This window comes from Tenrec ecaudatus, chromosome 4 (assembly GCF_050624435.1).
Source record: "Tenrec ecaudatus isolate mTenEca1 chromosome 4, mTenEca1.hap1, whole genome shotgun sequence".
In the NCBI taxonomy this organism is placed as follows: domain Eukaryota; kingdom Metazoa; phylum Chordata; class Mammalia; order Afrosoricida; family Tenrecidae; genus Tenrec; species Tenrec ecaudatus.
In genome coordinates, this window is record NC_134533.1 from 81,659,353 (window position 1) to 81,672,242 (window position 12,890).

The window sequence follows — 12,890 nt, forward strand, 5'->3', positions numbered from 1 at the left end:
CAAAAAAAGGCCCTGGCCTTGGAGCTTTAACAGAAATACTGATAAATTTGTTAAAAATAAAACTCATGACTCTGAATAAAAGAACTTAAACAACTAGTTGAATTTCTGATCTCAAAAATGTCAGGTTATATATGGCACACTTCCTTGCTTAGCAGTACTAGACTTTGACCCTCTGAGTAAAAACGAGGTCTTCTCACAATAAAGCAAGTGTAGGATGCACGTGTAGCGTGATGAAGAACCAAATTAAAATTGAAAGAAGTAGCTACTGCCAGGACCCGGGCAGACGCGTGAAGCTGTGTGGGCTGGACTTACCCAGGACGACACTCAGAATTAGTTTGTCGAGTGAATCTGAAGGACAAACAGGCTTCAAAAACTCAAAAACAAACTTTGTCTCCCTTGCTGAGAAATACTTTCCTACTCTCTGAAAGCATTTTCCAAAAGGAAACTGCCCCCCAATCCCCACTTGCAGAACATTTGCTTTCATTATGAGGAGGAGCATAAACCCCTGGGAGTAAACTACTAGTGGACAGAAATCCTTTAAAGACAAACCTGTTTGCCTTTTTTCAGCAATTTTCTCACAATGTCTGCATGCACCACTTTTCATGGCTAAAAAACAAACAAACAAAAAAACCCAGACACGTTCTCTTTTAATTTATATCTTAGGTTTTAGAAAGAACTCTACGAAAAATGAACCTCATCATTTGCACACAGAACCAACAAAAGAAATAGAAAGTTGAAATCCAAGTTGACAGCACAGTGGAGCAGTGTCTTCCAAGGGCCGTGCTGTTATGCAGTCCATTTACACGGCCCTTCCAGCCGTGACTCTGCCTGTTGATGATAATTCCAGGCTCTTTGTGTGGCTGCAATCCCATTTTGGTAGATATTCTATTACAGGATTGGGGATTGGACTTATCTTTAGACTATACTAGAGGATGTGACAAGTCACCAAATTCTTTGTTTCCTTGGGGGTATGGTTTGGAGAACGACAAATCTACACCTTCAAAGCCATTCCTGTGTGTCTAAGAGCCATCTCAGACACAGAAAAATCTCAGGATGCCAAAAAAGCATGTTCTAGATTTGTCTGAAGTGGCAGAGGTCAATGTCTAGAGAGGCTCGGGACCAAGACTAGGAAAAAGGGATACTTTCAAATCTAGCTGGGGGGTGTCGAGCTCAGAAACAGCCATAGGTTGATTGGCTGGCTTCGTGCCTCAGAGGCAGAAACCAAGGGATCACGTGGCTGAGAAGCTGGGAAATAGAGAGATATGGTGGCCTGTGTGGTTTTGCTAACTGAGAAGAGGTTTTGCTATGGACCCATGACTGTATCCTTCCTGCTTACTGATCCTGACTGGTGCTAACCGATTAAATTCCCTAATACACCTTGTAACCGTGAGTATTGTCTGAGTTCTTTGAGGCCATTTACAACGAATCATTGAACCCAGCATGTTTACAGAGTTCTGTAGGCAGAATGGTTGATATCAGAGCAAATAAAGAAGGATGGGGCATGGGGGCAAGTCTGCCCCCTCCCCCCCACCTCTTGGCAACAAAGAAGCTAAAGGAAGTCCGTTAGGGTTTCTCACACTCATTCTGCTAGAATGAGTCAGGGCAGCAGCAAACACAGAGGTCTACATTTTATCATGGATGCAGATGAATTTGGTTTTGTTCGTTGGTGTTGTTGTTATTCTTGTTTTTGGTTTTGGAAGGTAGGTCAAATAAATATGGGAGCCGATGATTTAAGAGGGAGGAGATACACAGTCCAAGGAAGTGTATGTGTTTGACAGAGACCCAGATTAAGGAGTCTTGACCTTTCTAGTTACCAGTTTTGTGGTCCAGACAAGCTGTTGAATTTCTTTATGTCTCAGCATGTTTCTCTTAAAATAGGGTGAATAACATCGTGCACAAGTAAAATCAGATACATGATCGAAGTGATGCTACAAATAACAAGGTAAAAATCTCACAGTGGACGCACCAGTGGGAGCCATGGTGGCAGAGTCACTGTGCATTGGACTGTTCTCTGTAGGGTCAGCAATGTGTACCACCTGCCACTCCCTGAGACACAGACTGGACTTTCTACTCCGGTACCTAGTTACTGTCTCAGAAGCCCACGGGGGCACTTCTACCCTGTCCTATTGGGTCACTATGAGTTGGCCTTGTTAGGTACTAGGTACTTTCTACACATTTAATAAAAAAAGGAAAATGGTTTATACCTAGATATTTTAAATGAAACCCCTTGCTTCCAGACTCCCTCATGTCTTCCCTTTAAAAATGTTCTGTGTAGACTCTCCTATGGCCCCTGTAGGCACTCTTGAGGAATTTCAATTCCTGTAGCTGAGTAAGAATAAGCAACAAGTAATTACAAATGTGGTTCCCTAGAAGAGCATATAGATATTCACTGTTCTTTGTTGCTCCAGCTATTATGAGCATTCAATTAAAATTTATTTCACTGGCCTAATCGGAAAGAAAAAAAGTCACATTTTAGGCCAGTTTCTTTTGTGGAAGATTTTAAACAGCATTCGATGAGAAAGCATCCCCATCTTGAGGCAAGAAAAAAATTCTCTTGAATTCATCACTAAATTGTATTTTCCCTTCCAACCCATACTTCACGCTGGCCCAGGCACTCTAATGAAAATGCTCAGCAAAACGATCTATCACCCAGGCAGCTCTGGTGCTCCGAAGGCAGATGCATCTTAGGATGGAGGCTTCAAGCAATACAGGAAAGGATTGCCAAACCTTCAGCAGTGGGATCACTCAGCTAATGATTCAGAGCCTACTCTGTGTGACATTGAAGCTTGCTATCCAGCCATCTCATTCTGTTTCGGGGTGCCATGTGTAAATTCCAAATGAACACCAGAGAGCCACATTCTCCCTTACGTAGGATTCCAGTAGGTACGTTATTGGCTTTGATGCTTCTCTTTCCTGTTCTTCCCTCGTTCAGTGCCTGGTCCGCAAGCCCCAGACAGATCAAAGACAAGAATTTGGAAATATGACAAATCTAGAATCATATCTTCTTGGCATTTTCCCGATTTCAGTAGGCACCCTTTGTGGGAATATAACACATTAGATTTGAATATTGACACATTTTCCAAGCATTTAAAGTATAATAAAACCCTAATTTCAATTTGATTAGGAAATACTGTCTTTATAAAGGGGTCTTTCTCACTGCCATTGAGTGGATGTCAACTCCTAGCGACCCTATGGGACAGGGTAGAATTGCCTCTGTAGGACTTCAAAACTAACTGTTCAGGGGAGTAGAAAGCTCAGTCTTTCTTCTGCAGAGCAGCTGGTTGTTTGGAACTGATCCTTTGGATCACAGCCCGATGTATAACCACCATGAGGCTAAAGATACATGTGCTTCCATCTGATGGTACAGCCTCTGGCAGGTGAGAATCTTCTATATCTACATCCCTTTCCAAATAGATTAGTAGCTTTAGGTAGATAGTCTGAAATCCATCATGATGGAAATATTTACACTATGAAGGTGGCATTCTCTATACAACAGGGTTCTTCAAGCCTAGCACCTCCACCCGCCCCCCCCCTAGAAAAAAGGTAAAAATTAAGGCTATGATTACTGCTAATAGGGGAGGGTACATGGAATCATTTCATTAAGAGAATCTAAAGGCATCTAAAAGCACATTGTCTTTAGCCTAAACACCTCTTGACGGCAGTGAGGGAAAAGGGCCACTTCTAAGGTAACTACTGCATGGACTGGGTTCAGACATTCTTGATGAACTCAACTGTCTTCTTCATGGTACTGTTCAGTAGGGACATGCCTCACTGAATGGATAGCTTCTCCTACCCGGGGAACCATTCCGACCTTACTTTATATCATGTGTATTATTCACGGGCTATTTGAAGTGTCTCCATAAAAGTAAAGCATTGCAGTAAAAGCATAAAAACTATTAAAATGTTTAGAATGTTGATCCCCCAAGCTTATTTGGTCTACCGCCCCCATTCCCTTTTTAGAACAAAACAAAACTACTCAACCCCTTCCTGGCAATTAAAATGTTTGCTTGAAAGCCCATATTCCAGGATGAAACTGTAGGTATCTGCCCTTGTAGCCCCTCTAAATCATTCCAGCACCTCCAGGAGGTAGTATTGCCAAATTTTGGAAACATTGGTTTAGAAAAAGAGAATAAGAATTTTGAAAGGATTTAGCACAAAACCTAAGCTAAGAAAGGCCAGTAATGTTGAAGGAAAAAGGGACTAGGGAAATAACGTTCTATTTCTAGGATCTGACCATCAGAAAAACTAAGCTTTTCTACCAACTCACATTTTACAAAGGGAATACTCTGTAGTAGATTAAATGATGTTGTAATCACTAAAACTATAGATGAGCAGCTCTCAACCTGTGGGTCATGACCCCTCTGAAGAAGCATGAAAACAATTGTATGGTTAGGGGGTCACCACCACATGAGGAACTGTGTGAAAGGGCTGTGGCTTTAGGAAGGTTGAGACCCACTGCTGTAGATATATAGATAACCACATATTTGCTGAAGACACAGATAGCTACTTGCGTTTTTTATTGTTTATTAGTACTATTTTCTGGAACTTTAGACTAGCCTTCATAGCCTTGTCCAGCCCTGGCAGCTTAATGGCTATGCACTGAGCTGCTGACCACGAGGTCAGCAGGCCCCTTTGAAACCATCGCCATCCTATAAGTGAAAGATGGGCTCTCTGTGCCTACAGTTACCCTCTCCTATATCCACAGGGAAGGTCTACCCCATCATCCGGGGTCACTAGGAGTTGGACTTGACCGCATAGCTGTGAAAGTGGGTCACACCTTGCTCCTTCTGGAATACTTTTGGAATCATACTCCAGTGTAAATTAAAACATTAGGAAGACAAGTTGGGGTTGGGGGAGGTTCCATAGGGGTTCTACTAGATTTTTTCAGTGAATCAGAAAGAGTAAAACTGAAATCGAAATACTCTCACTTAAATCCAGGCTTCCAGGTTTGTCCTTTCGCAATTTATAGTGGTTAGAACATAGCTTAAGGATGAAAAAAGATCCTGAAAGAAAGGTATTCATCTGACCATGGAAAAGAACTATTGACTCATAGAGTTAGATGAGGACATAGAGATGATTCTTTTTAACATCCGGCCAAAGATCAAATCCTTCTTACAAGGCTATTAAGCAGGTTATTCAGGCCTGTAGGATTCCCGTGGACAGAGCTTCAAGAATTAATCATACTTTTTGGGATAGCCCTAGAAATGCACTCAACTCACTGCTATTGAGTCAATTCCAACTCAGAGAGACTCTATCAGACAGAGTAGACCTGCTCTTGGGGGCTTCCAAAAACTTCACTCTTTACTCAGGAGCAGAAAGCATTCTAGCTCTCCTGTGGAGTGACTGGTGGGTTTGAACTGCCTACTTTGCGGTTAGCAGTTCAACTTGTTACCCATTGTGCCACCAGGGCTTTGCCTCAATGTCAGAAGCTGTGGTCTAAAGTGATTCTACACATTCCTAACAGTTGTGCATAGTGACTGCTTCTGACCTCTGGGTAATACCAATGGCATGTTTTCCACTTGACCCCCCCCTAAGGGGTAAATTCCCTGTCCCCAACTGGATCATCCCTTCTTCTGCAGGTTAAATATACCCTTTCCATCCATCATGTAGTTATTTCCAATGAAACTCGGGAAAGAATAGTAAGGTTTCCCAGAGGCATAATATTTACATAGTTTAGTGATTGGGATTTGACACCTAGTCTGTATTAATTATGACAATTATGTCTAACTATTTCATTTGATAATACAAGGAGGCTTTAAAAAGTGTGTGGGAAATGGAATTAAAGGGGGATGAAATGCTTCCATGAATTTTGTTAAGCCCCAATAAACAGGTTAAGGAAGCCATCATATTAAAAATATACTAAATTTTGGAATGATACACAACCAAATTTAATCTCTATTTGATAGTTTTAAAACAGACAGAACTCTGGAGTGTACTGAGATGTTCTTTATGGCTAGATTTTTTATTGTGGATTATTACATGGATGTGCTATTGAAATCATTGTTTAGCTAGCCAAATATATGAAAAAATAGTAATTAAGGAGTGAATTGGTAGGATTCTTTCCCCCTATTGTGACTCTCTTCAATTACATCAATTAAAAAGAAACACTGATTCTCATTCTATATTTCCTTTAACTTGACCACAAAATTCCACAGAATTCCATAGAAAAGGCCAGTCATTTGTAGAATGTGCTTGTTTGATTTAGTTTGTTACAGAATATATTTAATTGTCCCTCCTTGGCAATGAATTTTTAAAAATTATTTAAAACTTATAGGACAACATTAGTGTTGATAGCAGTCTGATCCCGAATAGAAATCTAGGAAACAATTTCTTCTAGGATAAAATAAAGGCATCAGTGAACCAACTCACACAGTCCTCTTTTCAGCTTAGATCCTAGGTTCCCCAACTTGGCTGAATATTGAAATCACCTGGGCATCTGGTGAAACCACAGATCTCAGGGCATCTCCCCCTGTAGTTTGATCCTTTGGATTGCAGAGCCCAGGAATCTGCAGTTTCACCAGCTCCCCAGCTAATTCCAGTGATGAGCCAAGTCTGGGAATCTAGAACTGAGTTAAGGCAATCACTTGTTACATTTTCTTTGTTTTATCTGAAACTAGAGAGAGATAAGCAAAACCTTTTTATACCTGCTTTTAAAAGAAGTGCTTTTCTCATTTTCCCTCCCAGCTATTCACACTTGGCTGTTTCTGTGGGAAACAGAAGTGTTATTCTAGGATGTCCTTCCATAATATATGGCAAACCTCAGGTGCTCTTTGATAATACATGGTCATTGACTATGTTCTTGGAGGTCAGCTGCTTAAAGATTATCTGCCTGAACTTTGTCAGCCATCTGTAAAGCAATCAGGTCCTATTGTCTGTCCCATGCTAAGTAGAGCCCACTCCCGTCTGATAAGGATACTGGCTTGCTCCCCTGGAGGAGAACACAAAAACACCTAAGGTCAAGCCAACTCAGGGAAAACCAAGGTTAGGCTGCCATCTTGACTCTAGAGCCCACCTATCTTGTTACGTGTATGCCTTCCTGTCACATGTGTGCCTACTGTACCACCCCTTCCTGTAATGCATGTGGTTACTTGTAATTAGGGGACTGGCACGCCCCTAGAGTGTATATTATAAACCTTGTTTGAAAATTTACTCTCTCTCTGCATGGGTCTGGCTCCTGAAGTCATGATGGTCCCAGAGATGAGCACTTTAATGCTTTATCTTGCCTGATGTCTCTTTAATTGAACCCCTCAATTAGACAATCAGCCCTTCGATCCATTCATTTGTGGAGGCTGGTACCCCACATGTTTCCTTAGCCCATTCTTAGCAACAAAATAGACTTTCTAGACATGGTCAAGTATCCACATTAAAAACTGGAAGTACTAGGAAGTGAATTAAAAACAGAGGCCTTGCCAATTGAGCCTCCCAACCACAGAACACTCAGAAGGCAACCAGGATGTCCCTTGGGGCTTTGATTCTCATTCACCCAGGCAGCAAGCACTTCCCTTGGCAATGCAGACCAACCGCTGTCGCCAGCTTTCACGCCAACTTACCTTCAGAGGAGAAATATGCGATTGCAATACGTATCCATGGACATTTTCTATTTGAGAAAGGTTCTTTTCCGACACATGAACAAGTTCAGGTCCTCTTACTTCATGGGTTAGTCGAGGTAAGGAATGATCATGCGGGCCGTCCTCATCTTGATAACGGTACTTCTAGGGGGAAGATTTTGAGAAACACACCGTCAGTTTTGAGATTTATAGTCTAACGTTTACCTGGTGCTGTTTGAACCTTCTATTGGTTTCATCAAACGGTCACGGGAGCAGATGGTTTTGGAGCTCACCATAGACCAGGTCAAGGACACGCAAAACAGATACCACCATCCGTACCCACCAAGGCCTATGCGTTGCTTCTGCCTGACAGACAAGGTACTATCTTTGTTGATGAGCACTGGGAGGTGGATATCAAGACAGACTCAGGCAACTTTGTCAAGTAGGTGTAGGAATTCTCCAAAATGACAAGAGTCGTTAAATTGGTGCTAAAAATTTCTAGGAAATGGTTGAAGGAAAAAAGCACTGAGCAGGAAAACTGAGTTCTGGTGAAAGACTACCACCCACAAACCATTTATGAAATACATTTGGTGTTACAGGTGGTGAAAAGCTGAAGTTTCTTTGGACGTGAGAGAAAATGGCTGCCACTTACAGTAACTACATTGGCCTCAAAGGGAATGATTCGGTTTTTTTTCTTTATCCTCATGGAGTTGGAATTCAGAATAAAATATGATAATTCTTAGGGATACAGCTTTCAAAGATCTTCAAACATAACTTTTTTTAAAAGGCAAAAATTATTCATAGTCAAATGAGAAGTGATGTTTCCTTCCCTCCTTTTCTCCTTTAAAAATATATATTAAGGAACATTAAGTACATGCACTAGCAAAGGCGATCTTTTGAGTCTCCCATGTAAATGTAAGGAAGCTGGCATAAAGCTACAATGGTCAGAATTAGAAATAGCTTGTACCCAGTATAGCCTGGTGCATAAGGCCATTCTCTATCTTCAGCTTTGGCCTGAGTCTGTCTTTTCTGCTCTGGGTTTCAAGGTTATTGGCCTTATTGGAAAGGAAAATGATATTCAATACCCCAACCTCAACTAAACTATTAGTGTTTAGCTTGCCTTGCTTTGCCTCTGTTCTGTGTGCATAGCGTAGGGTATTAGGGGCAAGGGTCCAAACACTCATTTTAAGCTAAACATTGCAATGTCTAACTTCTTTCCTATACCATATTATTTTTTCACTGGCTATTCTAGCTCATCAACTTCTTAAAAGTATATATGTTTTCTTACAAAACCATGTCTGTTTTTAGCTTAATTTTGAGATATGGTCTCCTGGATATCAGCTGTCAGTTTGACTCATAACCTGATCACAACAACAACAATAATGAAATTCCACCTTAGGGTTGGTAATTCACGCTGCTGTCTACTTTTAACTTGGGAGCTTATTATTGGTGCTTGCAATTGACAGGGAGGCTCTCTGCAACGTCCCAAGCTTAATATTAGTCTCAAAATAAAAATCACAACTAGCATCCTGATTGCTGTGGACAAAGCACTCGATATTCGACCTTACCCCATCTTATTGTGCTGTGCTTCATTGTACTTTTCAGATGTTGCCATTTTGACAAATTGAAAGTTTGGGGTAATCCCGCATCAATCAAGTCCACAAACACCATTCTTCCCACAGTATGTTTTCACTCCATGTGTGTCCCACTTTTGGTACTGTTCCTAGTATTACAAACTATTCAATATTTCATACTCAAAGTACTGCAATTTAATGTCAACATAATTGTCCTATGTGCTGGGCAAGCAAACAATTCCTGTCACTTGCTTTTACTGTGGTGGCTCAGAATCTAGCCTACCATCTTTGGGCTGTGCCTGTACCCCTTCCATCATCGTCAATTGCATTTGCTCCACAAAAACAGAAGCTCACTGCCACCGGGTCGAGGCCAACTCATAGCAACCCGACAGAACAGGGGAGAACTGCCTTTGTGGTTTTCCACAATGAACTCTTTATGGGATTTGAAAACCCCATTGTTCTCCTATGTGGCAGCTGACAATTTTGAACTGCTGACCTTGCAGTTAGCAGCCCCATGTGTAACCATTCCGCCACCTGTCCAGGGCTCCCAAATTAATGGGTGTCCAGGATGAGAGATCCAATCCATTTCAATTAGAGCATCAGTCCCTCTCTACCCCTGTAGAGAGAGGAAGGACTGATCAGAGAGCTGCACTGGGAACGGTAGGGGGAAAAAAGGGATTGAGAACAACCTTGAGGATATAACATCTGTACTGTAAATGCCACACTTATGCCGTTCCAACCCTGTGAATAATTTGGGAAGGCAATCTCCTTCAGAAACACAGGTCTAGTAGAACATTTATTGTCTCACAGTCAGGACTTGAATAATATCACACATCCACCCATTTTTATTTCTTTGGCTTTCACTCATCTCCCGTCTGCATCTGCACCCACTCGTTAATTCTCATGGAGGTGCTTCTGTCTATTTAGTTACCCGAGCCAGAAAAGGGGTCTCCATGATGCCATCCTCTCCTGGAATTTTAAGTGATCAATTTAATAAATGTCAAATGAATGCATCTCTGCATTTGTTTTATATTCTAAATAATCCTCGAGTCCAAATCATCCCTATCTTAACCCCCATCTCTTTCCTTCCACGTACCCAATCATTAGCAGGTTCAGGTTTTTAATCAACTCTCAGCTGTTTGATGGCAACTCTGGCTAGACTGACTGAATTGCTTTTGACCCTGCCCTCTTTTCAACATAGCACCAAGGAACTTTCTAGAAAGCAAACTAATAAAGGTCTAAGTAAAACCCTTCACCGGTTCCCCAGATTTCTAGCCTCCTTACCACTACCATAAGAAAGGCCCTGGTCAATACACAGAGAGGAATGCAGCGCCCTGCCCCCTCCAACATACAATGCCGCTCAGTGACCACTGTGCTGCAGGGGACACCACGGAGACCCAGTGTAGGAATTGTGCCTTGTCTGCCCCAAACGCAGCAGAGCAAAATGTGAAGGGAACCCAAGGGAACAGCAAGGGGAGCAGAGCAGAGAAGTCCCTGAGGAATCCCGAAAATAGACTTGTGACTTGGTGGTAGGGCTTGACACCTCATCAGACCTGATCAGAAAACATTCATAAGGGTCAGCAGTCACCCCTCGAACTATTGATATGCTTTTTTTCCCTTTGTTCTTTTTCATGTCTGTATATATGTTATAGGCAGAATTTATAATTCCGAGGAGGAAACAATAGGACCAATGGTTCTAGGGGGACATGGGAGAGGAGGAGGTGAGGGAAAGAGAGAGGGAAACCAAAAACCAAGGGACAAGGGAACAATGAGGGATCTAAAAGTGATGGCAAAGCAAGCATAAAATGCCTGGTGGGATTTGAGCAAGTGCAATTTAGCCAAGAGGAATTACTGAGAGCCAAATGAAAGTCGAACATGATAGTGGGACAGGAAGAAAATATAAGGAAAAAGAGGAAAGAAGTAGGAGGCAAAAGACATTTATAGAAGTATAAATAAAGGCATGTATACATAAATATATCAATATATAATGATAGGGATATAGAATATGTAAGATACAAACATATATTTATATGTTATGCATTAAGGTAGCAGATGGACATTGGGCCTCTACTAAAATCTTCCCTCAATGCAAGAACACTGTTCTAATAAACTGGCATTCTGTGTTGCTCACCTTCCTCACACGATCGCTACAGACAAAATGGGTGCATAAGTGAATGTGGTGAAGAAAGCTGATGCTACCTAGCTATTAAAATATATAATGTGGGGGAGGGGTTGAGGGGGGCCTCTTAAAGGCTTGAAGTTAAACAAGCGGACATCTGGCAGGGAAGCAACAAAGCTCGCATAGAAGAAACACACCAGCCTGTGTGATCACGAGGTATCGATGGGAAGAGATATCAGGCATCAGAAGACCTAAAACAAACAATAATATCGATATGAATGAGGGGGAGTCAGAGCAGAGTATCATCTTTAGACAACTGCATATACCATTACAGAAGGGTCATAAAGAAGGGACAAGTCAGGCAGGGTGTAGTATAGCACCAACAAAACACATAACATTCCTCTAGTTCTTTAATGTTTCCTCCTCCCCATTATCATGATCCCAGGTCTATCTTAAAAATCTGGCAAGACCAGAGGATGTACATTGGTACAGATAAGAGCTCTTGACACATGAAATACAGGGCACATAAACCCCTCAGGAACAGTAATGGGGAAAAGTTGGGGAGAAGGGGGAGAAAGAAGGAACTGATCCCAATGATCAACATATACCTACCCCCTCTAAGGGGATTCAGAACAGAAGGAAGACAGCAAATGGTATAAGAAATGAAAATGATAATAATTTATAACTTATCAAGAGCTCACGAGGGTGGGAAAAGTAGGGAAAAAATGAGCTGGCAACAAGGGCTCCAGTAGAACGAAAAAGTTTGGAAAATAATGATGGCAATTCATGTACAAATGTGCTTGATTCAAATGATGTATGATTGCTGTAAGAGGTGTAAGAGCCCCCAACAAAATGATTTGTAAAAAAAAAGAAAGAAAGGCCTGGTGGTGCTGCAACTTAAGCATTTGGCCGTTAGCCATAGGGAAGAGATGGAGCTGTCTGCTGCTATGAAAGTTTGCAGGCTAGAAAGCTTCTAACACCAACACGTGAGCTGAACCTTATTGCTTCTGAAATGCCTTTCTGCTCACCATTCTGGTATCTAAGTTTACATTTGGGAAGACACTTTGTCATGTAAGTTATTCTCCTTGGAATCTTGGCAGGGATGCTCCCAGGACATAACTTGCTGTTTGTTCACTTCTCCATTCCCTTCATATCTAATTCCTGCTCATCCCAGCACTGAGTGTGCCTTCTCAAGACAGCCTGGGCAAAAGGCTCCCTACAATTCGGTTTCTCTCAGCTCTACAATCTGCGAGGTTTCAGCATTGCATTCACATGGCGGGGGCACTTTCCTACCTATGGGCCGAGTTCCCCGAGGGCAGAAGCTGTGTCACTTCTACCAAGGAAACCTTAGCCCCCTCGCCTAGCACTCAGGGATGTACAATAAAGTGGGATTAGAAACAGATGATTACTTAATTTTTAAAATTTTTAATTCTTAAAATCCTAGTGTGGTAGTTATAGGACCTGGTGTCAATTTGTGACCTGAGAGATTTAAGAGTGAAGGGGTAGAATCCAGTCTGTCAATCGGATCCTAGCCAAAGAGGCCTCTGTGTGGGCATAGCCTTCTCCTGGGAACTCTGGGAACATTTGTATTCCTCCTTGGAGGTGGAAGACATTTTACCTCTCCACCTACTTCCTTGGAGACTCTCTACT

At 41.9% G+C, this 12,890-nt stretch overlaps 1 protein-coding gene across 2 annotated transcripts in view; it reads right to left on the reverse strand.

Moving 5' to 3' along the window:
- The window catches only part of DLG2 (discs large MAGUK scaffold protein 2), a 2,300,776-nt gene that overhangs the window by 1,077,454 nt on the left and 1,210,432 nt on the right, over window positions 1-12,890 (reverse strand). The window contains exon 5 of one of the 2 annotated variants that reach the window (XM_075548681.1): window positions 7,551-7,712. In XM_075548681.1, coding sequence (XP_075404796.1) covers window positions 7,551-7,712 — 162 coding nt within the window. The remainder of the gene's footprint in view (window positions 1-7,550; window positions 7,713-12,890) is intronic. The other variant, XM_075548686.1, reaches the window with a different exon arrangement.